Here is a 27133-nt window from a genome sequence, read left to right as displayed (position 1 = left end):
CAAAGAACACAAAAATATTTCTCAAGGACAAATTAACATCTCGGAGAAACCAAGAAAGGATCTTAGACTCACTACAGTTTTCTTCCGTAACAGACGTTCTACTGAAAGCCAAATTGAAGGACATCAATCGAGTTTGGCGGTCCAGGGCAAACAACCAAAGTCGAGACAAGGTTTCTCGGATTCCATCTATCCTAATGAAGAGAGTTCACCCATGGACGAAAGTCAGAATCTTAGCAAAGTCGGATAGCTCTTCATTTCCCTCCGCCGGCATTAGTAGGCCATACGGACGCCTCCCTAAGCAGTTGGGGGGGGGGGGGGGGGTTACTCCCCATTCGAAAAGGTCCAAGGTTTGTGGTCAATGATTTTTTGTCAGTTGCACATCAATATTCGAGAGGTCATGGCGGTATTCTTGATTTTAAAACGCTTTCCCCCTCCCCCCCCTCAAAGAATCAACATATCAGATTAATTCTAGACAGCGCGGTGATAGTCCACTGCATCAACAAGGGAGGTTCCCAATCAGGTCACATAAATCAGGTGATGATTGCAATCTTTTCATTGGCATTTGTCAGTAGTTCACCTGGCGGGCGTAAGGAACATAGTCGCGGATGCACTTTCACGGACGACCCCGCTGGAGTCTGAATAGTCCCTAGACCAAGTCATTCCGTTGGATTTGCCAGTAAGTTCCGGATCTCCAAGTGGATCTATTCGCCACGGAATCAAACCACAAACTACAGTGTTATGTAGCCCCTACCTGGACCCTCTGGCCTATGCCACGGACGCCACGTCCATTGATTGGAACACCTGGTGGGGGATTTACCTGTTTCCTCCCATAAACATACTGATGAAAGTTCTGGACAGGCTCAGGACTTTCAAAGGACAGATTGCTCTAGTGGCTATTGGTCAAAGAGCAACTGGTTTCCTCTCTTGGCGGAACTGGGACTCCGTCCTTGGCGGATCCCCAACCCGAAGTTAACGCAAACAGTACAAACTAGCAATGAGTCGGCTTCCTCAAGAATTCGGAGTGCCCTAACTTTATAGATTTCATGAAATTTGCGGCACAGGTTGCTGATATCGATCCTCTTAACACATTGTTCCTGGAGTCGGACGAGGGATTCCACCCTTCGGCAATATGATTCTGCTGTTGAGAAGTTAGCGAAGCTTTTGAAAGACTCGGATGTTCAGACGATGACTGCCAATTTGGTATTTACCTTTTTCAGAACTTTGTTTGAAGGGGGACTAGCTGCTATTACTATTACCACGATTAAGTTCGCTTTGAAGAAAATATTTCAGTTCAGGTTCAATATTGACCTTACTGATTCGTATTTTTCATCTATCCCCAAAGCTTGTGCTAGGCTAAAACCAGCAACTCGTCCACACGCGGTTTCTTGGTTTCTAAATGATGTCCTTAAATTGGCTTCTGATACTGATACTGTAATGACTCATGTTCTTATATAACGCTTCTTAGAAAAACGTTATTCTGGGCAAGTTTAGCTTCAGGAGCCAGAATATCTGAACTCTCGGCGTTATCTAGAGAGCCAGGTCACATTTACTTACTTTCTTCTGGTGAGGTCTTACTCTCTCCAGATAAGACGATTCTTAGCAAAGAATGAGGATCCCCAGAATAGATGGACCCCGTGGAAGATTGTCCCACTTTCCCAGGATCTCTCCCTGTGCCCTGTTAACACACTGAAAGCTTATTTGAATAGAACTACTAATACGTCTTCAGGCCCTTTGTTTATTCGAGAACATGGAGGAACTATTTCCCTGAAAGGAATTAGGCAGATTCTTTATTTTATCAAGCAAGCCAATCCTGCTTTAGTCCCACATGCCCATGATATCTGAGCAGTGGCAACATCAGTTAATTATTTTCATCACATGAATTTTGAAGAATTAAAAAGCTACACAGGCTGGAAATCACCAAGTCTTCAAACGCCACTATTTGAAATCTTTGGAGGCCCTTAAATTTGCAACAGTGGCAGCAGGGAACGTAGTTCCTCCGGATATAGTGGAACCATTATAACTAGGTCCTATCTTATCCCTTTTTTTTTTCTTTTAGTGCCTTTTCTCTTTGTAAGGAGAGGGCCGTCACCTGCCTTGGTTTGCACCCTACCCCATGGTTATGATGTATATAATTTATTTGTCTTTTCTTGATTATAACATCTCATGATCTTTATTTGTTGGGAGTTTTTCCAAAATTTTTAACTTTTAATTTTGGGTCTCTGACTGAGTATTGTACTTTAGGAGATTGGTAGTTTAAGATTTGTTATTAAACTCTCTTAATTCAATATTCTATTTTATTTCAATTTCTTACCTTTGTGTGTGTTCCCAAGCGTTAGGACCAATTCTCTGTTATTATTTCACGGAGCGACACAGGTCAAGCCCAGAAAAGGTATTTTGACAAAGGAAAAATCTATTTCTGGGCGAGGAACCTGTCGCCCAGTGAACCCACCCCCTTTTTTTTTCCCCCACCCTAGGCTGGTCTAAGCTTGGGGTGCTAGTAGGAATGAGGGAAGAAACATGGGAAGTGGTAGGGGTGGGGGGAGGGTAGTCAGTAGTCTGATGTAGAACGGCACCTCGTAGTATCGGGGGATATTGAGGAAGGAGAGGACTAACTGGTGAGGGACCTCTGGTCGTGGTTCTAACACGCCCCAGTTACTATACCAACACTCAATTAGAGTGAGCGAGCTGGGTTTATTCCTGGCATTCCATGCAACTTTTTTCTCTGGTATATTTAGCAGTATTTATACCTTAGAAATGGTGATATAAGGAGCATTTCACTGGGCGACACAGGTTCCTCGCCCAGAAATATTTTTCCTTCGTCAAAATCCCTGTATAACATCATTCCATAGCTCAGAAAAGTGACCACTATGACGTACATCAGGCCTGTAGAACAGTACTCTACTGCCATATCCACTTTGTAACTTCTACATAAAAATCATTCTTACCCATTTTTAAGGCTAGGAATGGAGAAATTTATTTCCTTCACTTTAACCTTGGAGATCTCTCCCTCACTAATATGCAAGAGACAGGTATTTACCCAAGTTAATTTTTTTTTTTTTTTTTTGTGGAATTTTCACACATATCAAATGGAAAACAAACAAGGTCCCCAATGACTGAGTAATTGAGCCTAAAAAGTAGTCCTACACCGAGTATGAATTATTGCTTTCCCTAATATGAAGCATGAATCTTAAATCTCAATGGAATATACCCATTCCCAAATATGTAGTAGGCAGGACAGGGGCATCTGCTTTTACGTTTCTTTGGTACAGTAGGCACCAAAACTGAAGCAACAAATTGGAAAATTCATCTTAGGTACTTAGACATTTGGGTTGCCAGTTATTAGATAAAAAGGAGCCAGTTATTAGATAAAGAGGATAACAATGATATGAATAAAATATACTAAGTATCAATCACTAACTGTAGAACCATTGAAGGCATTTCCTTACTGAATGGTCAATGCTAGTTCAATAATTTTTTATTAAAAGGAAAAAAAATAATTTCCCCATAGAAACATACAGCTCTCAATGTGTGATATTAAGTGTTCACCATCCAGTGGCAGCAAGAACTGCCGAGTGATTGTCAATTACCTTGTTATATCAAAAACAATTTCTTTTTATAAAGCACAAAGAAGTTTGGCATCTCATTAAATGAAATATAAACATGACTCCAGTTGGTGTGAGAAAACCTCATATGTGCATTCAACTAAATTTTAGATTTTCTAAGTTGCCATACTTACATATGATAGATTATGAAATTTATATATCTTTATGTAACCTGCATGTTGATATGGGAGAGTACGATTCAATGATGGTTAAGTTTTTTTTAACACCTTGTATCTTAGTGATGTATCAAATATAAAAAATGTCACTTGAAACTTAACTAACTGGATACAGTACTGTTATTTTTTTTCTTTTACAGTTGAAGGTTCACAGACTATTGGTTCAACACAAGAGGAACTGAAAACAATGGGTTCTGTCATAGCTCAAGCACGAAAAATTTTGAACAAGTACGGGCGAAGAGAAAACACAGACAAACTATTAATCTTTCTTGGTTTAATTTTTTTCTTAGCTTCTTGTCTTGTAGTTTTAAGAAATAGATTTATATTCTAGTACTCCATAATCCAACTACCAGGATTTTAAAACAATACAACCATCAGCATAATCAATTTCAAATTTTTTTTTTTTTTTTGAAAATATAAAAGAAAATTAACAGTATACATATTTTACATGCATAGTTGTCAATTAATCTGTCACTCTTAACTGTACAACTGAAAATTTACAAGCAAACTATTTGTACAAAGGAGAAAAATAAGCCCCTATTTCTCTACTAAAATATTGTCAAAAGTTGAGGTATGACTATAAAATAAAACATTGTTTAAATTATCAAAATTCACTCAAACCTTGGACAAGAAGTATATAATGTTTTTAGAATATAATACAATGTAGACAGGTAAAACAAGAAAATAAAATATACAAATAAAAAACTTAGGTACTAAAAAAATGCACAGGTACAGATAATCTACTACTACCATCGATGTATTTCTAAACTATGTCTTCAGGTACTGCTCTCACTAATACCAATTACTTCTGAGCTCTAGTTCTCCTGCTCACCCTGGAAATAAATGGATAATAAGAATGTAAAACTTAACATATTTGATTTCAAGTTGGAAAAAAAAAATATTTTGATGAAATAATCAATTATTTTAATACTTGCCTGAAGCTCACCTAACCTCATTCATGAAGTGACTATAATTAAAACATGAAAAGTACAAAAATTATTAAACGAAATTCAGATAACATCGAAAGCCAGGATTACTGTTGAAATTTTTCAGTACATATATGTTATAATGTCAGCTATAGCTACAGATGAGCTGACGAAATAGAATGATGTTTTAATCACTACTTTGAACATAACTTTAAGCAAAGTAAAAATTTGGATGTAATTTGCATTGAATGGGCTAAAAAAAAGATAGCCTATTTGTTATTCAAGATAGTCTTGAGATCAGCTGTTCACAACCATAAATAAAGCAGCAATTGTTGACTGTTAAGTTGCACTTTTTAAGAAAATAGTATACAAAAATGTATTTTCATGTGATGTTTTATACTGTTATTCATATTTATTGTACAAAAATATGATTTTGTGTGCTGTCAATGCTTCAAATGGTAGATAGTTGAACTATCATAAAAAAACGTCACTGTTAAGCTCTTTAAGACCGCCAATTAATATAAAAAGTCTGTTTTCATAATTTGTTCGTTAGGATTTATGTTATGTGAAAGTTTACGTTGAATATGAGTATCTCAACATGATATATACTTCAATTCTTATTTTTAGTAAAAAAAAAAAAAAAAAAAAAAAAAAAAAAAAATGTTTTGTGTGCTTTTAAAGCTATTCCAGTGCTATAATTTCGGTCAAGGAGGACCAACGGAAAGTCAAATGAAATGAATCGAAACTGGATTTTTATTTTTCCACGTATTATTTTTGACAACTGACGTAATTTTGAAACCGACTTAACTCGAAACGACGTAAGTCGAGATATACCTGTGAGAGTGTGTGTGTGTGTGTGTGTGTATATATTGTATATATATATATATATATATATATATATATATATATATATATATATATATATATATATATATATATATACACACACACACACACACACATATAATATTTCAATACTTACGAAAAATTGGTTGTACTATGTCCTTTCAGTGCAAACTTCTCAATGATAAATAAGATATAAAAAAATTAAGCCTCAGAAAGTTATTGGCCTTAGTCCCCATGATTTTATATCGACAAGTCACAAAAGTTTTCTTCACCCAATGTCATTTTCATATAGAAATAGAAATCCAATTAAGTGGGGAGGGTACTAAATATAATCAACACTTAATTTCCCTGTTCTTCCCTTCCAACACACCAATGTGGTGGCATATTGGAAGCATCCCTGTCTGGGGCTCATCAGACTGGGGTTGAGTTCGCTCAATCTCTAGTTTCTTTAGTGTCTGGAAACTCATTAGTGTTAACTGATAATGTGTTAAACAGACAATGTATTGGAATGACAAAGTCGAAGAAAGACCAAGAAAGTGTGTGAGAGAGAATAAAGTAACCAATTATCTAATGATTTAAATTAGTTATCCAATTAACCAGTAAATGTTATGAATTAAACTAGTAAACGTTTCAGTTAACTAATGGTATCTAGTCGAGTTATCAACTTTAGTATCTAGGTAACTATATAAGTATATAAAATTTTATTTATGAGAATATACATATGCTTTACTAATTTATCTGATAACATTTACTTGTTAATTTGATAACTAATTTACATCATTCAACAACTGGATACTTTATTCTCTCACTCTCTTCGAATTTGTCATTTCGACACATGTTAAACAAATTGTCAGTTCCACACTGTCTGCACACGCATTAATGGGCTGTGCATGTCGGGTAACTTCCTAAGTCTCAAAGTCAAAATACTTCCCTATCCTATTTACACCACTAATCAGTGAGGAGGAGAGTGGTCATAAATTTCTGTTTGTCTATGAACCTGCTGTCACTGAAGTGTGAATAGTCCTGTCCATACTAGCTATACCTTATTGAATAAAGTCCTATCCATACAACCTATATCTTACTGAATGGAGCCCTGTCCATTCAAGCTGTATTTTACCGAGTGGAGCTCTATACATACAAACTATATCTGAACAAATGGATTCTTGTCCATACAAGCTTTTATCTTACTGAATGAAGTCTTATACAACATATCCTATAAGGAAATAGCTTAAGCCTTCTCTGGATTACCTGTGAACTAGAGTAAGCTTCTTTTACGCTTGTAATGGAAATAGCCTTCTCTGGATTACCTGTGAACTAGAGTAAGCTCCTTTTACGCTTGTAATGGATAATTTCATCATGAAACATACCACCCCTAGGAGTATTGAGATTACCCACTCCGCACTAGCATCTCAAACTCAAAAAAAAATCCAGAAAATATCAGTATTGTAGGGAAAGAAAGACAGGAAAATAAAATTTTTTTAAAGTAATAAACCTCTTCATTGGATAAAGGTAATGCTTTAAGTTTCTCTTAAATAGTGAATTGCCTGAAACCTTCCCAGGAGAAATGTTTAAGTTTAATTTCCCTTAAAAAGGGATTGCACTGAAACAATCCCACGAAAAATTAGTTGAAACATTTAATGAAAATAAGTTTGTCAAAACATTCCCTGAAGAAGAGCTAAATCATCCTCTGAAAAGGGATCAAGAAAATGATAAGCCTTCCAGATGAAAGTTCATCTGAAATCCTACTTTCTACAATCAGTACTGAACTCGCAAAAAAGTAATTAAAAAATGCATATAATGGAGCAGCATGGGGACTAAATATACAACATAGGAGTACCACTGGCAAAATGAACCTATAAAATTCCTTAAATTCAAAACCCTAAAATCAAAATAGTGAGCTAACTTAGCTTTAGGGAATCCAACCCTCTTTGAAATCATGGAAAACCCAAAATTGTCTTATTACTTTCTCCAGAGAAATAATGAGAAAAATGAGCAAATAAACAACTTAACGCCCATGGGATTAAGGTGAAAAATTAAAGGATTATCGTCTGGTTTCAGTTTCAGTTAGAGTATCATCAGAGTAGATGCTCTTCAGAACATCAGCAGGGCAAGCCCAACTGTGGTGCCCAACCACAGCAGTATCCTACCCAATAAACTCACGTTTCTGGGCGGAGATCCATCTGCTGCCATGCGTATGCTAGGCAGAGCAAATAATATCTATGGGACAAAGTTACTCTGGAAAATGCTACAGCAATCAAATACAAGAAAGAAGACTGGCCACCATAGGGGAAAAAAAGAAAAAAAAAAGAAAAAAAAAATCCTTATCTTATTATTAAACTCAATATGCAACAAACCACATGCAACTAACATTCAGTTAGTGAGCGATCATATTCAGTCAATAGAAAACTAGGTAACTGTGGCCGATTGTAAACTAGGTCGGCACTGGGTTGCAACAAAAATGCTTATGAGGAGTTTACATGATGTTACTAAACTGCCTGTATGGCCATTATGTTTCTAAGGATACTACTATATTCTCAATTTTCACTAGGAAACTTGCAATTAGAAAATACATAACAGAATGAATTTTGAGAATTATTGAAATAATAGAATTTTAGGTAAATACCTTTTAGGGGGAGATGCTATGTCTTCCTCTGCTGGTTTCTTTCTACTTCCTCGCTTAGTAGGGGTCTGAATTTCTTCAGTAGCCGCTGCTTTGTTTCCACGTCTTGTAGCTGGAACCTCCTTTTCAAGCACTACTTTCTTGTTTCCACGTCTTGTAGGCTGAGCTTCAGTTTCTTCCTCCCTATTATAAATAATGAAGTTAATGGTATCATCAACAGAAAAACCAATATAAAAATATTGACAACAAATTTTATATCTTTATCGTTCTCTTGTAGAATAGAAACTTTCTTAGAAAAATAAGTACTTGCACACATACTTTTAAACCAAATTGGGTTGGAGAAATTTGTTTCTAGTAATACATTTTTACCATTAAAATTTTCATATTCCTTTGCAAACAGTAATAAGTCTTATTGGATTGAAAGGTTTAACAATAGAATGGCTATATATTGCCTAACTATAAGTCAATAGCAGGACAAACCCCAGCCCGCCTCTGTGATAGAAGCCAGTACAATAATGTGACCTCCTGGTAAGCATCAAGACAAATCTTATCAAAATTGTTTTTCATGTAAAATATAAATGACACAATGACTAGGGATATCAAATAAAGATATCCACTCCTTGTTTTGATCAATTATATAACCATTATTAATATGAAATCTTTAAATTCACATAATTTCCCTTGGGAAAGATACTTATATTCTACCTTTTATGGTGTAGATTTCAACATTACACAAGGTAATTATTCATGTAGCAAGATAGCTAATAGCCAAGTCTGTCTGATCATAAATACGTGTACTGGTTGTATTGTGATGGCCAAAATACGTTGTCAAATATGCATCATTACGTTAAGACACATTAAAGAATAAGGAACACATATACTATATACCAATGAGTCTGAGGTACATAAAGGTGAATCGTTGTTTTTTACTATTATTTTCTTTTCTGAACCAGGGCATCAGAAGATAAATGCCAGAGAGAACTTTTTCACAGAAATTAAGTCCATATGTAATCAATGAGTTGTAGGAAATAAATTAATATTTTACGGCAATAAAAATAGCCAACTTACTGTTCCACAATATCTTTCCGTTTAGATCCTCTTCTAGCTTTTGAAACAGGAGCTTCCTCTATCCTGAAAAATAATGATAGCAATTATTAAGGGAACTAATTGAAATAATATTTACCTATTTTCTCTTATTCCTTCAATGATTAAATACAGTATATCCTTTTACCTTATATTTCAAAATTCTATACCAATATTTCAACCCTAAAACATTCAAATGTAAAGGCATAAGACATGTCAACTAATCTAAAAAGAGCTAGCATGACGTGGAAAATTCTATTTCATGGGATCTGTATTAAACTAAATTACACACTGATAAACACTGGGTAAATTAACATTTCAGTGGACTTTGCGTCAGTGGAATATGGGCTAAAAAAATACTTAGTGGGAAGAAATCCCTTCGACTGGCTAATCCATATTAAATGATGAGGGTTTGTACTGTATTTGCGTAGGAACAGCTAGGCCTACCTAATAAAAATAGAGTACCTAGATGAGGTAAACTGGTATATTGAGTATAGGAGTCTTCATCATAGCAAATTTACCCTTTGTTACAGAATAACTCCATCTCATAGATAGCCAGTTATGTAGTAAATGCTACATGTACAGTATACAGCAAAACTCGTGATACCTGACACTCACTGGCAACTCTTACATTCTTCACATTTCTAATGAGACTAAGTTCCCGGGACAAAGCATTTTGAAACTTTGCTCCATAAAAGATACAGTTCATAAAGCATGATTTCTGAGAATTAGCTAGATCATTATGGAAAAATTAACCAAATAATCTTTAATTATGATAAAAATGGAGAGTAAAAATTTTATTTTACTAAATGAGTGTTTTAGCCACCATAGCAATGTATAAACACAATGAACGTATGAGATGTAGTTGTGGGCAGAGCCTAACAAGACAGCAACTGGCACAGTGGCAGTAATGCGGTGACACACAGTCTCACAAAGTAAGTCTACTTATATTGTCATCTGTCACACATGATTGGAGTTACACCCAACCGCAACAGAAATTTATTCGTAACTTTAGTTGAGCGGTATTTCTATAGATTTTTAAAAATAAAGACAACCAATCAACAAAATAACTGTATATATCGCTAAAACAAAAAGATTAAAAATCCATCCTAGGAGTTGGGAGACCATCATAAGCGAATGCTCATCATCTTGGAAGTCTATGAGTGAGGAAAATATCTGTAACAAATTGGTTGACATTATTCCCAGATGGAATAAACAACCCAGACTCGCATACTGAATATTAATCACCTCTCAATCTATAACATATATAGTTTGCCTACATATACTGTACCAAGAAAATAATGCCTTTTAAAAGATGAAATTTGTCTTGTCTAATTGTTTTAGTGGAATTCTTAACCCTTTTACCCCCAACCTATTTGGAACTTTCCAACCCTTAACCCCAAGGGGTTATTTTTTTCAAGCACATTTTGCAGTATATTTTTTTAAATTGCTCTAACAGCCTTAATTTTCGTCATAGAGAGATCAGGTTGGTCTCATTCTCTTGGAAAATGCCTGAAGTTTCTCAAAAAATTATAAAAAATATGAAAAAAAAAAAAAAAAAAAAAATGTAAATAGCCATTTTTTGCAAGGATGTGCCAGTACGTCCATGGGGTAAAGTGATGAGTTTTGTGAAATGTACCAGCACGTCCTTTGGGGGTAAAAGGGTTAATCATTACAGTATCTATATCTTGGTTTATTAATGCCCTTAGGGAGTTTTGTCTTTTGTGACTTACTTAGGATTTAGTTAGACCCAACTTGTGAAGGTTTAAATGGCTGTTTGCCTCTCCTTGTCTTGATGTTATATGTGACTTGAATTTCAAGCTTCTGATTATAAATTTCTTATCAAGCCTATTGGCTTAGGAATAAAACAAAGAAAGATGTATAATACTCCTAGGCAGTGGAGAAATTTCACAAATCGTACTTTATGTCCAAATAGACAACCTTTAAAAGTTACGTGATTTGATGCAAATATATAATGCTGCTATTTGACATATAAGACTGCCCAAGTTAGTATGTTATAAAGCCAAGACTCCACAGCCATATTTATTATTAAAGATACACTGTTATTGTAGAATCTGACCTGATTATAGACTTACATTCGTACAGTAAAATAATAGAGGTAGAATTAATTACATTTCTAATAGCGAAGATACCTCACCACCTTGCTTATTCACTTAATCATTATTTCCTCTCCCTGAAGAAACTCGTCAAGACTCAACCTATATAGGTAGCGCTGACTACACCTAAGCTATGGATTATAACTTATCGCAACTTTCAAAACCACGAACCTCACTAACTTTTGCTTGATACACAAAATGACATTTAATTCATATACCAAATGCATAAATTGTTACCTTTACACTATAAGGCTAAGCTTATATGTTCCCTCTGGACGCCCTTTTAACCACTCTCACTCAATCCAGACAGACAGTTCTACAAACAGTCCCACAGGGTGTCGGTGACAGGAATTCCTGCTTCGCATTGTATTTATATTTTGTTGTGAAATATTTTTCTAGCATGATCTTTTTAACGATCTAATATTTTTCAATAAAATTTCACAAAACAATGGACCAATGTTGTCTCATACATACACATGGTTGGTTACAAAGTGAAATACAAGTTTTAATACTAAGTGGCAAATTTATAACAACCCCCGTCCGATGCAATAATAAAAAAAAGTATCACCAGTTTTGCTGCATACTGTACAAGTGAAATAAAGTTTACTCTATATGAACACTATAGTTGCATACTGAAAAACATAAGTTAACATAACTTGAGGAAAAACAGTAACTAAAAAAAAAATTAATTAAAGCAGTGCCTATTTGATCTGTACAAGTAAAATTAAAAACAAAACTTACTTGGCATCAATATCATCATCCAATGTCTTCTTAACTCTTGGTTGGCGCCCAGATCTTTTAGTTTCCTTCTCAGTGGTTTCTTTCTCAAGGATACTTCCGTTCGAGGCTGGTTTGCCTTCTTTTTCACTAAATCCGGTCTTTTCAAGTACATCTTCCAAATGTTCTAACTGGGGTTCTGCTTTAGTTTTTGCTGGCTGATCCTTTGTCTTGCGCGAAGCTCTGCCTTTAGTTTTAGGCTTGTCCTCCTTAGAACTGTCTGATTTTCCAACAGCATCTTCTTCTTTATAGTGCTGTGACAGAGCATCCTCTGCTTTAGTTTTTGCTGGCTGATCCTTTGTCCTGCGCGAAGCTCTGCCTTTAGTTTCAGGCTTGTCCTCCTTAGAACTGTCTGATTTTCCAACAGCATCTTCTTCTTTATAGTGCTGTGACAGAGCATCCTCTGCTTTAGTTTTTGCTGAACGACCCCTTGTCCGGCGAGGTACTTTTTCAGCTTTTGTGTCATCCTCAGTTTTGTTATCTACACTCTCGGAAGTGTTTTCTGTCGAACTGCCATGTTTGTCTACTGTAATCTTTTGAAGATTATCTTTTGATTCCTGTGGCAGGCATTCTTCTATTTTAGTTTTGTCTGTCTGACCCCTTGTTCTGCGAGGCGCTCTTACCGCTTTTTTGTTGTCATCACATTTTTCATCAAGAAATTCAGAAACGTCTTCTGTAGAACTATCACACCTCTCAACTGCGTTCTTTCTACGTCCTCTTCTTACAACAGGACTTGAATTTTCTTCTACTTTTAATTCCTTGTCTGTACTCTGATTTTGGACGCTTTTTACAATGGTTTTAGTTGCAGATTTTTTATCGTTCGCCGAGCAGGATTTGTGAATTTCACTATCTGTAGGTGATGATTCACTGGAAGGTGTAAAAGTGTCTTCAGGAGCTTCTTTACTTTCTTCTGTTATAAATTCATTTTCCTTAATACCAGGTTTTTCTAAACCATTATCATTTTCACTCTCAACAGTTGATGATTTGCTCAAAGTGGGCCTGGGGCATGAGTTCTTAGTTGAATGGGTTTCCTCTGAATCCTTTTCAGTGTTTTCAATGCCTCCTTTTGTCTGGACTCTGGTCCTTGTTCTCCTAGTTCCTTTATGACTCTTAGCTGGTACACTACCCACATCAGAATTCACTGTCTCTACTTCAAGAACAGTAATACTGTTTTCTCTTTCCTGCACAAGAGTTTCCTCCTCTTTCCCAATTTTCTTGTTACCCCGACCTCTTTTAGCAGGGACAGAAATTTCTGAAGGGGCTGAAGTAATGTCAGTGACATTACGTTTCCTTCTGCCCTTCACAGGGCTATCTTGAGGAGTGTTCAGACCTTCAAATGTTACTTTTTGCCCTCTACCACGTCTTAGAGGTGTTCTCACATTTTCAGATTCCAGTACATTATCAGTATCAAGAGATGAAGGTGAACTTTCCTCTAGAACTAGAATCCCTTTAACCTGTCGCCCTCTCCCACGTTTCTGAATTGGAACCTTTTCTTTAGTCACCTCTGAACTATCTATATCAGACCCTGTTGAACTGGTTTCTTTTTCACTTTGGATATCTTTCTCTAGTCTTCTTCTTCCACGTCTCTTTGGAGATGATATTTCTTCTCTAACTTTTAAGCTATCAACACTCGGTGATCCCAATACTTCTTCATTCGATTTGCATACTTGCTGTCTTTTGCTACGTTTTAGTGAAGTTGACTTCTTTTCATCTGTCTTCTCTAATCCATCATAATTTTGAGTCATGGAAACATTATTGCTATTTATATTTTCACGCAATTCTTTTCCAACTTTACTTTCTCCTATATTCACTTCCTGGTCTTCTTTCATTTCATTATGAGTAGTATTTTTCCTGCCTCTTTTATTTGGCTTTGACGGCACAGCATCATCTGGTATATGATTCTCGTCAAGATTATCAGCTACTTTAAGAGCGCTGCGAACCCTTCTACTACGCTTCCTTGGAGTATCATCATTTTCTGTTTTTACATTTGTTTTACTTGTGCATGGACTGGCAACATCTTGAATATTTACATCCATGGCTAAATCAACACTCTTTATATTATCCTTGACTATATTCTTTTCAGTCTTAGATTCCTCAGTTATACAAGAATGAACTGGAGAAGTCTCTTGGACCAAATCAAGAATCTTGCTATCAATATCTTTATCATCTTGTGAATTGTTATTTCTATGGCTTCTACGTGGGCTTACCACTTCCCTAACACTTTCATCTCTCACTAAACCAACAACTGTCTTCAAATCATCTTTTGGAGGTATATTTTCAGAAAGAGATCCAGTTGGTGTACTAACAACTGATGGAGTTTTAACAGATTGCTTGGTTGAAGAAACTGACTCTTTAACCATATCCAATAACTGCCCAACATTTGAATTATCTGTTAATGGAGTTTTCATGAGGTGGCTTAGTCCACTAAGATCAGCATCAATAGATTTACGAGTAGCCCTGGGTGTTTTCAAAAGACTTCGAACCCCATATACTTGAGTATAATCGGCTTGTGGTGATTTTATTGTTCCAGCTGGTGTCTTTAACAAGTTCTTTAGCCCTTCAACATTAGTGTAATCTGACAATGGTTCAGAACCAATCCTTCTTGGTGTTTTCATTAACTTATCAAGGCCTTCTGGATCACTATAGTCTGGCTCCACATTCTTGGTTCTTCGTGGGGTCTTAAGAAGTTTTTTAAGGCCATGAACATTTGTGTAATCACACACAGGGTGACTTTCCTTTTCTGCAATACTTGGAGTCTTAAGCAACTTTTCAAGACCTGAGACATCAGTGTAATCTGCTTCATGCTCCAAGACTGCAGCCTTTGGTGTTGAAAGTAGTTTCTTCACTCCAGCCACCTGGGTATAATCTGCTTTAGGACTTTCAGGTAGTGTCTTTGGTGTTGAAAGTAGTTTCTTTACTCCAGCCACCTGGGTATAATCTGCTTTAGGACTTTCAGGTAGTGTCTTTGGCGTTGAAAGTAGTTTCTTTACTCCAGCCACCTGGGTATAATCTGCTTTAGGACTTTCAGGTAGCGTCTTTGGTGTTGAAAGTAGTTTCTTTACTCCAGCCACTTGGGTATAATCTGCTTTAGGACTTTCAGGTAGCGTCTTTGGCGTCGAAAGTAGTTTCTTTACTCCAGCCACTTGGGTATAATCTGCTTTAGGACTTTCAGGTAGCGTCTTTGGCGTCGAAAGTAGTTTCTTTACTCCAGCCACCTGGGTATAATCGGCTTGAGGGCTTTCAGGGACAGCCTTTGGTGTTTTAAGTAATTTCTTCACTCCAGCCACCAGGGTATAATCTGCTTGAGGGCTTTCAGGGACAGGCTTTGGTGTTGAAAGTAGTTTCTTCATTCCAGCCACCTGGGTATAATCTGCTTGAGGGCTTTCAGGGACAACCTTTGGTGTTCTAAGTAATTTCTTCACTCCAGCCACCTGGGTATAATCTGCTTGAGGGCTCTCAGGGACAACCTTTGGTGTTTTAAGTAATTTCTTCACTCCAGCCACCTGGGTATAATCTGCTTGAGGGCTTTCAGGGACAACCTTTGGTGTTCTAAGTAATTTCTTCACTCCAGCCACCTGGGTATAATCTGCTTGAGGGCTTTCAGGGACAACCTTTGGTGTTTCAAGTAATTTCTTCACTCCAGCCACCTGGGTATAATCTGCTTGAGGGCTTTCAGGGACAACCTTTGGTGTTTTAAGTAATTTCTTCACTCCAGCCACCTGGGTATAATCTGCTTGAGGACTTTCAGGATCAGAAGTAACTTTGGGTGTTTTCATCATCTTATCAACATCATCCACATTAGAATAATCATTTTCTGAACTTTTTACAGATGCTTTAGGCGTTCTCAATTTTTTAATTCCTGAAATATTTCTGTTATCCAGTTCTTTTTCAATTATTGGGGAGTGTGGTGTGTCAATACCACCATCATTTGTGTTATTGGGTTCAGCTTTTGGTGTTTTCAATTCACCTGCTGGAGTTCTAGGAATGTCAGCTTTGGGAGTCTTTATTAACTTCTCAACACAAGATAGATTTGAGTGATCAGTTTCTGGGCTTTCTGTAACTGACTTTGAAGTTTTCAATTGCCTGTTCATTCCCTCATCTGTGTGATCAGGGTCATATTCAGAAATGCCACTGACATTACAATAATCAGTGCCATGATTTTCCAAAACTTGGTTGGAGGTTCTTAGCTTTCTCTTTTCTGATGAATATTTATTGCCCGGCTCCTGTTCTTTGGGAGTTCTTGACAATCTCGTCCTTCTCTTATTTGTGTCATGAAGTTCTAGTGCTTCTGTGGGTGTTTCCTGTCCTTCAAGTTTCATGTCGGTGTCATCAGAATTATCAGCAGTTTTACTTTCTTCCTCTTTTTGGGATATTTGTAGAGGTTCTGCTACACTATTAACATTAGTACACTCTGATACTTCACCTGCAGAGGATCTGCCAGACATTCTGAGCAATCTTTTAGTATTCACGACATTAGAACTAATTGCTTTTGGAGTATGTAAATGATCTTCATCTGAAGGTGATATTTCTTTAACATCTTGTAATTCAGGAGGATGTGCAGTATTCTTTTTAACACTGTCTATAGACTGTGAAGCTTTTGGTGTCCTCGCTACTCTAGGAGTGGTAAGTTTGGATCTGGTGCTCATTGGAGAAACAAATACATCAGGTGTGACGGCAGGTGTGACTGCATTATCAAAATCAAAGGTGGTGCAATCTGTTTCAATGGGTACAGGCGATTCTAGTGAAGATTCATTTGAACTAAATAAATCATCTGAATTCTTCACAGACACATTTGGAGTCACAAGAGGTGATATTAAATTGTCACCAGTTATATCAGGTGTATTAACAGCACAAAAATCAAAATTTGTGGTGTTTGCATGAGAGACAGGTGTGTTAGTAACAGATGACGACGATCTTCTTCTCCTAGAAACATTAGCATTTGGTGGTGTGACAGGAGAAAACACACTTGTATCATGGAGGACATCTTTCCCAGGAGGAGTTACAGTGGATAAAGAGACAGAGCTAAAGGAGGTTTCAGGTGTTTTTGTTTCTTGGCTTGGTACTTTACTCAATGGTGTACTTCTACTGTTCTTTGCAAACAGTTCTTTCATTCTCACAGCTTTAGACAGTGGTGTATAATGATTAACAATGTCAGGAAGTGACCAACCAGTTATCTGTTTAATCATATCTTTATCTTTACTTTTTGGGGTATTCAAAAGGTCAGCCAATCCATCAAGATCAATATTCTCAATACTTTCTTGTGTAGTGCCCTGTTGAAGAGATTTTTGTCCTTTACGATATATTTTTGGTGTTTTAGCAATTTTCTTCCGAATGATTATAGGCGCAGGAGAATTAACATGACCAGTTGACTGCGTAAAGTTGAAATTCTTGGGGACTTCCTGAAAGAAAAAAGCAGAATTTTTAAAAGGTCATTCATGAAGTAGCCAATACAAAAATAATTTATTTTACAAATGAAATTTCTCCCTATAAAAAGTAATTTTATTTAGCCTATTTGTGCACCAACCTTCCTAATAAACTCTAACAAATTAGCTTACTTTCTGCATATAACAAGTAGAAGCAAGAGAGCAGGTGAGCTTGAAGAGTATACAAAAAGAAAATTCAAATAAACTCATTATTCAAAGGATGCCTTATTTCATGTAGTACTTATCATACTTTGACATGAATTCTACCAGTGGTACCTACAACCAAAACCTCGTTTTTCACTCCCTTGCATCGAAATGACCAGACAGAATAAGTGTAAGCCTTTATGACAAATTTTTGCTCATTCTATTTTTCTTAATCATAGAATACTGAGTCCTTTAATTGAGGATATCATTTCAGAGCGAACAGTGCATTAAAGTTAGATTAAAAAGCTATTATCCAATTGGAGAAAGTGTATGTTAATTAATAGGATTAAGGATGAAACAGAGGATGCAATCTTAGAAGTACAAGGGGGTTTTAGAAGAGGTAGAGGATGTATGAATCGGATTTTTATGGTTAAGCAGATATGTGAGAAATATTTAGCCAAAGGTAAGGAGGTATATTTTGCATTTATATGGATCTGGTGGAATGGGATGAGGTTATATGAAATTGGATTGGTGGAAGATTGCAAGCAGTGAAGAGTTTATACATAGGCAATAAAGTGTGTTAAGATAGGGAATGAACGGAGTGGTTTCCAATGAGAGTGGGGCAGAGACAGGGAAGTGTGGTGTTACCATGGTTGTTCAATTTGTTTGTTAATGGAGCTGTATTGAGGATTGAGACAAATGAGTGATCATGAGTGGGAGGTTTATCAGTTATTGTTTGCAGATAATAATGTATTGGTTGCAGACTCAGAGAACCTATGTTGATTAGTCATCGAGTTTGGAAGAGTGTATAACAGAAGGAATTTGCAAGTTAATGTGGGTTAGAGCAAAGATATGAGATTAATGTAGCATTTGTATCAACTGTGATGTATGGATTGAAGTTGTAGAGAATGAAAGTTATGAAAATTTAGAAATTGAATGCGCTCAAGATGATGTGTCTGAGTATGACTGGTGTATCTCGATTGGATAGGGTTAGGAATTAAGTAGTAAGGGCGAGAACAGGTGTTAGAAATGAATTAGCAGCTAGAGTGGATATAAATGTAGAGGATGAAAAATGGCCATCTGCTGAATGTGATGAACGCAAAAGTTGAAGGGAGAAGTGACGCAAGGATAGATGTGAAAAGCAAAAGTGTACTAAGAATAGAAATGAATGGTGAGAGATTGTTACACAGTTCCGATAAGCCCCACTCTGCTGCTAACTCGGGACACCTTGGTGACCACTGGGGGAGTCAGCATATGAATTTTCATTTGTGGGGGAAGATGGCGAAAGGTGGCCAATGGCACCCTAGCAGTAACAACCAAACTCGGCTGAGCCCCACCTCAGGCACGGAGGAACTCCTTGCTGCCCTTTTGTTGATGTTGGCTATCTCCCAGAGTTGGGGGAAGTGTCATGGCAGATAGGTAGAAGTACCAGCCAAGCTACAACCCTAGGGCTCCAACAGGGAAAATAGCCCAATGAGGAAAGGAAATAAACCATATGAGAAGCAATAAATAAAAAATATTTTAAGATGTGGTTTAAATAAATTTTTCATACAAACTATGAAGAGACACTTATGTCAGCCTACTCAACATAAAAACATTGACCTTAAGTTAAACTTCTGAAGTTACGCCAATCCAACAGTCTGATTACAAAGTTCATTCCACGATCTGGAATAAAACTTCTAGAATTGTGTTGAGATTTTTGATGGAGAAGGCATGGTACATTCTGGGAAGATCTGAATGCAAAGGATGATCAGAATTTGAAAAATCTTATGCAACATGCATAAAGAACTAACTGAATGAAGGTGCCAGAGATTAATATCTAGATCAGGAATAAGAAATTTAATAGAACAAGTATTTGTCCAATAAATTAAGATGAGTCAGCAACTTTAGACCTGACTGGTGAACAATACTTGAAACAAGATGGAATGAAAGAATTAAAACATTTCTACAAGATAGATTGATAACCAAAAATCTGAAAAGTTCCGAATAAGTCAATTACTTGTGCAATTGAAAAGACCAAATATGTTTCTAAAAAGTACACTTGAAATCAAGAATAACATCTAAAATTTCAAATGAGTAGAATGTAAATAAACATTATTTACGCAAAGATCTGTATGTCGAACAGCCACTGTCATCCAACGACTTATAATCATACTGCCATGTCCCATAATTTGCACCATGCATTAATTTGAGCTACATCTTTGAGGAAATGGAATTTACAGAGTAGCATCATCTGCATATACAATAAGCTTGTTTCCTAAGTCAAACCACATATGCGTATATAATATGAAAAGTAATGGGGCAAGAACACCAGATATTACATTCCTATAATCACTATTGAAGAGGATACTCTTGATGCTGTATCACCCTGTGTACAGTAGTTTGGTAAATGGTGGGGACAGTCTTTGAGATGCAAAAGCATTCACTATTTTCTTTTAAAATTTTGGTAGCTGTAGAAAAATTGATAGTTGTTACTCGGGTGGATACCAGAAATCAAACTGATGATTTGAGGCAGTTTTCTACCAAGACCCAAGATTTTGCTTTTAAATCTTCAACTTCAACCTTCTTAAAGTCATCACTAAGTAATTCTTTTCATATGAGTGGTAGTAAGGATGCCTATCTAACAAACATTCCGGAAGAGTTATCAAACGGACGAAGATTTTATTCTGTTCCTTCCAGAATTCCAGCAGGACCTAATCCTTCCTATAACATTTAAGAATAAATTCATCCCAAATCCATGGATGGTAGCTGTAGTACAAAAAAGGTTACCAAATTCTTCCCTGTCCAGGGAGACAATTCTATATCCAAATTATCTTACAAATACAGTACAGGCTCAGATTTTGCAATAAGAAATTATGAAGTTTCTGAAAGAGTATGTGATAAAAGAAGTATTAAACCCTGCTATGGAGTTTCACATCAGGTTATTCACAGGTTGGAATCTAGTTCTGGATGTCTCAATCCTCAAGTTTTTTATGAGAGCACCCCCGCAGTTCTGGAGGTGATAAAGTACAACTATCTTCATTAGATCTCACCAATGGGCCTTTCCCCATTCAAATTCATCTCAATTCTGGGAAATATGGTAATTTCATCAGTAAACTGTTTACCAACAATTCAAGTCCCCACTATGAGGTCAGTTCCTTATGTATTCACCAGAATAATGGCTCCTCAATATATTAACGATTTATGGGGCTAATAGGTGTCTTTAACTTCAATGGAAAGGATTCATGTTCTACAAGTATAGTTACTATAGTTCTGGCTACAAATCCAAACATTATATATTTACAAATAATATAGCAGCAGTTCCTCCTTTTTACTCATTTCTCGTGGAGAATTCAGATTTTACTTTTTTATCGTGAAAGTAGAAAATAGGAGGTCTAGAGACAAGGGTTTGCCAGTGTCATTTCAATCTATATTGTAACAATACCCCAGACCCTTATCTGCTACCAAGTTACATCATATAAAGGTTGAGGAGTAACTCTAGATCAATACACAGGCATTAGCTACATCCCTGAACAGGAGGTATTAACTATGTCAAATTTGAGGGAATCACCCATCTCCCAAAATATTTTCTTTCTTGGAAAATCGTATGTTCTCAGCAGGAAGTAATTTTTTTTCAAATGAATGGTGGCTACATCTTTCAGCATACTTAAAAATTTTGAAATGGTGGGGATACATGTTTTTCTCTCCTGTTCCAGATCTCATAGCAAGGTAGTTAGATGCTCTCTTACAAGATTGGCCAAATCTTGATCTATTGTATACACACTAACATTGTTTACCTAGATTCTGCACAAGGATCTCTGCAAATAGGTGGATGGCTCTCATAGCCCCAATCTGGCTGAAAAAAGGATAGCAGATCTGTTCCCATAAAGACCAATCTGATCAACCAATTTCGCATTAAGACTATCCATTGCATTCTCAGAAACCAATGGTTTTTGTAGCACTCTAGATTGTCTTTCATAAGTTCTAAGACAGCCTACCCTTATTCTATATCAAGACACTAATGTTTATTTTAGTGGTGCAAGTTTAAGAATGTATCAGTGACTAGCACTAGCTGGGATAGTAGTTAATTCTTTAAACTTACTTTTCCTATGTAAAGAACCTTTCAATTTCAGCCATTGAGGTACAGCAATACAGTACCTTGACATACGAGCAAATATTTGCATTGGGATACAAGGACACTTATAGATGCTGACGCCAGGTGGTCAAGCGCTTGGGAGTGCTTTAAGCCCGAATCACTCATTCATTTCACGCAATCATTGACTTTAGTACACATCTCCCATCTTGTCTTTCCTTTATTTACGTGATTTTAACTGTATATTTGTGAACATTTTTCATAAGTGATGGGTCCTTAGAAAGGGAGTGGTAACTTGGTAGTGAGAAGAAAAACTGCATGAAATGACGATAGAGGTGAAGCATGAAATTATCCAGAAACACGAGTGGTGTCCACTTGAGAGCTAGCAAGCCATTAAATTAAGAGCCGAGCACCTCGACGATATGTGCAATCCTCAAACAATGATGAAAAATACAAATAAAGTATAAAAAGTAAATATGAATAAAAGATTTTTAAAATTAAGCTAAGTTCAGTTAAGTTAATTTCAGGTTTAAGTGATATGCTGCGAAAGAAACAGCAAATACGGTACTATCCAATTCTCTCTCCTTCCACCTACACACACACACCCCTATTAGCCGCTAGTCTATCTTGAAGGTAAGAACTCCATAATAAAGTTACATTTTATTGCAGATCACAGTCTAGCAATCATTTATGTCATTTTGTGAGCGTATGTAAAGTATTATAGCAATTAAAAGCATGTTTTTCTAATGTTATATAATTTTTTGGGGTGTTTTTAAGAGGGTGGGACCAGATTAAATTCTTTTCAGTCATTTCATATGGGAAAAATTGACTTGAGATATGAGTAAATTGACATATGAGCTGTCCTGGAAGGCATTATACTAGTATGTCAAGATATCACTGTATACAGATCAAACCTTAATTCTGTAGTCAAGCATTTGGGCTTAGAACTAACCATTTTAGGTATTATAGCAGATGTATTTAGAGCTTTTAGCATTAAAAAAACCTTCAGTAGTAAGGTCTATTTTTTTTTTTCATGTAATTTTACAGTAGTGTATAAAAAGTTTGGCTTTTGAAAAATTTCCAAGGGTAAAATACCCCTTCTTCACATATATTAACTTTAAATTGCTTAATACTCTCTCTTACTGTATTACCAATCTTCTAACCTTTTCACTCTTAATTTCTACATACAATAAATTACACAATGCAGTAATATGACTAAGAGTCACATTATATTCTTAAACACAAAACTTGCCTAAAAGATTTGAGGGGATGACTGAATATTGAAGCCAGATATAGGTAAAGAAGTTGTACAGCTAGACAGGAAAAACAGCAAACTTAAGGAAAGACAAAATTATAATACTTGGAAACAAAGACTTCAGAACTTTAAAAAAAAAAAAAAAAAAAAAAAAAAAATTACCATGAAATTTTCATAGCATATTAACCAAAAGAAAACAAATTACTTACTGGGTTAAAAGAGGGAACACAATTTTCTATAACCTCTTGTTTTCGAGTGCGACGAAGAATCCTTGCCTTGCTCATTACAGTGCTAACTCTCTGAGCCTTTGCTGCTGGTATACCATGTGCCATGAGCCCCTTCTTTACAATATCAGCCCAAGATTTCTTTGGAGTTTTCCCAATTGTTTTGGGTGTTTTTGCGAGACTAGTCTTAAGCACTGGTTTGCTTCCTTAAAATTGTAAATGAAAAGCATAAAATTATGATTCTTAATATGTAACTAAGAATGAAATATTAACTGGCAATCAAAAGCAATTTTCACAAAAGATATTCACAAAAATCAAATGAGCATAAACAATAAACTGAGGTACTAACTATAAATTTGCATGAAGCAGCTAAATTACTATCCTCACCTGCATTTGGTGTCTTTGCCCCAACTTTAATTTTTTTGCGCTTAGGTGAAGCAGGACTAAGACTTGCTTTTCTTTTTGAACTCTGTTCAACATTGCTAGACACAGATGGTGATTTATATCTTGGCTGGTTTTTCTTGACTGAAACCGGCTTCAAAATTTTTCGCATAGGAGTTTCCCGTTTCCCAAGATCCATCATTCTTATTGACATACGACATACACCTACACGGTCACCCAATTTACCTAGGCTCTTTCGCTTGGATGGAGATTTAGAATTGTAACTTCTATTGATGTCTGTACTCTGTTCACTTGTAAGGTCATCTTCCACATCTAATGACCTAAGCTCTTCCTTCTCAACTACCTCACATGAGTCATCCTTAGGCTCAATATTTTCTGAAATCTCAAGTGAGGTATCCGTAGCTATTAAAGATGAATCATCCTTAGGCTCAATATTTTCTGAAATCTCAAGTGAGGGGTCCGTAGGAATTAAAGATGCCTCATCTTCATGTATCTTAACTCTAGAGATCTCTGGTGTACCGGACTTGCGAGTCTTCCTCTCTTTGACAGAACTGTCATTTGAGGAACTAGAAATGTCAACCTCTGGTATTTTGGGTGTATTAAAGTGTGGTGTCTTAGCCTTGGGTGTTTTGTGCAAACTCCTATCAAGTTTCTTGGGTGTATCTTCATCAGCCTTGGCATTCTCACCAGTAATGTCCTTTCCTTTAGTCAAAGGTGTGTCAACCTTTGGTGAGTTCATTTTTGGTGTTCTAGTCTTAGGAGTTTTTGGTAATTCCTCATCATTTTTCTTAGGCGAGTCAGCTGTCTTAACATGGTTAAGTTCTGATTTGGGAGTGCCAGCATCTAATGACCTAGTTTTATATTTTGGTGTCAAATTTGTACTAATATCTGGTATATCGGTTTTAACTGCTGTTGGAGTTCCGACGTTTGGTGTTTCCGTCATAGCAACCTGAACTGTCTGAGACAAATCAACATCTGATATCTTAGCCCTAGGTGTTTTCCTTAAGTCCATCTCTGAATTTTTCAATATCTCATCCTTAGGTGTTTTGACATTCATGGTCTTGGTTTTACTAATCTCTGGCGTTTTATCCACTTTGACATCTTCAATCTGTGATGCTACATTCTTGCGTGGTCTCCCCCTAGGTGATTTGGTTTTACTAAGCACAGGTGTTTTGGATAAGTCTTCCTCCTGAGTTGTCTGCATTTCCAGCACATCGACCTTTGATACATCTGGAACATCAACCTCTGGCATACTGTGCAATTCATCAGGTAGTACATCTACCTCATAGATTTCATTCTCTAGAGTACAGGGTATAGGTGTTTCATGCTTTGTTTTGGTATCAAAAAGTACCACAGGAGTGTTTATTTTAGAATTCCCAAGTACCTCAGGTTTTGTATTTTTAGGTGTTCTCAATGATCGTCTCTCAAGAGCTGAACCCAATTTTCTAGAGGATGACCTGCCCACTTCTAAAGGTTTAGTTAGTTCATTACACTTGCCTTTCTTTGGTGATGGTATTACCTTAGCCTCATCAGAAGTAGCAAAACTATGAATATCCTTTGAAATATTCACAGGAAGTTTTTCTGTCAAGAGCATCTCAGGATCCTTAGCCAGTGAGTTTCTTTGGCTGGAAATAGCATCAACTGATACTGACCTTCTAGACTTCTGGGAGTTCTTCAACTCATCTTTAATAATGTCACTCTCCGTCTTCCTACGTTTTAATGCTGGCGAAGCTCCAAGAACTTCAGACTTAGCTTCCCTTTTGAGTTGCCATTTTGAGTTTTGAGGAGTAACAGAATCTTGAGTTTGTGGACTTGATTCATTTACAGCTAAAATTGGGGAAGAGGTTACAGATTCTGGATCCTGCTTAGTATCCAATACTGACTTACGATTTTCATTTGCCTTTAATGATCTCTGATCTGGACTGACTGTTGAAGATTTCTGATCGGGAGTCTCAGGCAATGTCTGATCAGGAGTCTCCGGCAATGTCTGATCAGGAGACTTACGACTACAGCTCTTTGAGGCAGATAACGGCTCTGGAGTTTTAGATAGGTTCTTGTAGCTAACAGTTTCTAAAACTACTTTTGGACTTGAAGATTTTGATGAAATCTTAGGACTGGGAGTCGTTAATGATTGGTTGGGACTTGGAGTTTCTGGTGATGCCAGTGAATCATTAACATTTTTTCTAGTCACAGTTTTAGTACCAGGTGACCTTTTAGCACTCACAGGCTTTGGTGACTTTAGGCTCGAAGTTTCAGGAGTTTTATTACTAAACGATCTGGTAAGAGAGGCTTTTGGGGTTTCAGGGGAATTGGATGATGACAATGTAGGGGAAAGTGTACCCTTGGGAGACTGAACTGATGACTGGGGACTGGATTTGAATGCTCCATTATTTGGACTGGATGAGGGAGAATATTCTGAATGTGGAGAGCCAGCATCACCATTTACTTCATCTTTTGAAGTGTTTTGTTCTAATGTACTGCCGTTCTTACTTAATGACTTTGGAGTAAGAAGACCAAGACTTCGAGCTAAATATGGTTTTATGGGTGTGGGACTACGTCTCCTTAGCAAACTTTTTGTAGGAGTTTCAGCTCCTGGTTCTTCAGCAATGCTGGGAGTTGAAGGCAAAGTTGATAAACGAGTAGTTCTCTTAACACTGCTACTTGCATATGGAGTTGCAAATGCACAACCATCTGGTTTTTCTCCTTTCCTGACTGGTGTAGATGGAGGTAGCTGTTTGTCAAAGTGTTCTGGAATAAGTTCACGACCGAACGAGACTTTTTTATTCCTGGTAGTATCAACTATTTGTTTTTCAGCATTTCCATCACCTGAAAATACAGAATTTTAATAAAATCTATTATTTCAATACTTTGTAGTAATCATGCATATATCAATAAAGCTACTGCTTTCTAACCTCTAAATAAGAACAAAAAGATCCCCCTCCCTATCCATATATGACATTGCAGATGGAATACTGGTAGCTTGTGTACTAAGATCATTATACAAGAGAATTTGCTGTAAATCTATATATACCTAAAAAAAAAAAACTCTTAAAATCACTAAAATTGGGGGAAGGAAATACCTAAACACAAAGCAAGTACTGAAATATCTTTTTTTTTTCTTTTTAAAACAATTTGCATCTTTCTACACTTTACAAACCTGAAACCTTCAATAGGATTAATGACTTCGGCAAAATTGGAACTTTTGTTGAAAATCTAACAATAATTATAACTACTGGTATAAGGCAGGGAAGCCCAGGCCACCCATAGTCAGCTGGATATTCATTTTTCACCTTAGGCCTGAGACTTGTGGGATGGATGAGGACAGGTATAACTTGAGGACTCAGGTTTGCACGTTAAAAACAACCAAATTTTAAAATAACTTGAATTTTTCATAACTACAGCTACATATCAACCTACGACTGTTCAACTTCACAACCACTTTTGCGTGATGTCATCACAAATATTT

General features: G+C 36.5%; 2 protein-coding genes across 5 annotated transcripts in view; one reads left to right on the top strand and one right to left on the bottom strand.

The window, feature by feature from the left end:
* LOC137645929 (vesicle transport protein SEC20-like) overlaps positions 1-4388 on the top strand; it is an 89315-nt gene extending 84927 nt beyond the window's left edge. For all 3 annotated transcript variants that reach the window (XM_068378987.1, XM_068378985.1, XM_068378986.1), the window contains exon 6: positions 3919-4388. In XM_068378987.1, the coding sequence (XP_068235088.1) occupies positions 3919-4109 (191 nt within the window). In that variant the 3' untranslated portion in view covers positions 4110-4388. The remainder of the gene's footprint in view (positions 1-3918) is intronic.
* The window catches only part of LOC137645928 (proliferation marker protein Ki-67-like), a 50559-nt gene continuing 27458 nt past the window's right edge, over positions 4033-27133 (bottom strand). For both annotated transcript variants that reach the window (XM_068378983.1, XM_068378984.1), the window contains exons 4-9: positions 23653-26493; positions 23251-23471; positions 12112-17546; positions 9239-9301; positions 8174-8353; positions 4033-4611 (exon numbers count right to left, since the gene is read on the bottom strand). In XM_068378983.1, coding sequence (XP_068235084.1) covers positions 4581-4611; positions 8174-8353; positions 9239-9301; positions 12112-17546; positions 23251-23471; positions 23653-26493 — 8771 coding nt within the window. In that variant the 3' untranslated portion in view covers positions 4033-4580. The remainder of the gene's footprint in view (positions 4612-8173; positions 8354-9238; positions 9302-12111; positions 17547-23250; positions 23472-23652; positions 26494-27133) is intronic.

The sequence above is a fragment of the Palaemon carinicauda genome, chromosome 8 (assembly GCF_036898095.1).
Source record: "Palaemon carinicauda isolate YSFRI2023 chromosome 8, ASM3689809v2, whole genome shotgun sequence".
Classification (NCBI taxonomy): domain Eukaryota; kingdom Metazoa; phylum Arthropoda; class Malacostraca; order Decapoda; family Palaemonidae; genus Palaemon; species Palaemon carinicauda.
This window is presented reverse-complemented; position numbering and strand designations above follow the sequence as displayed.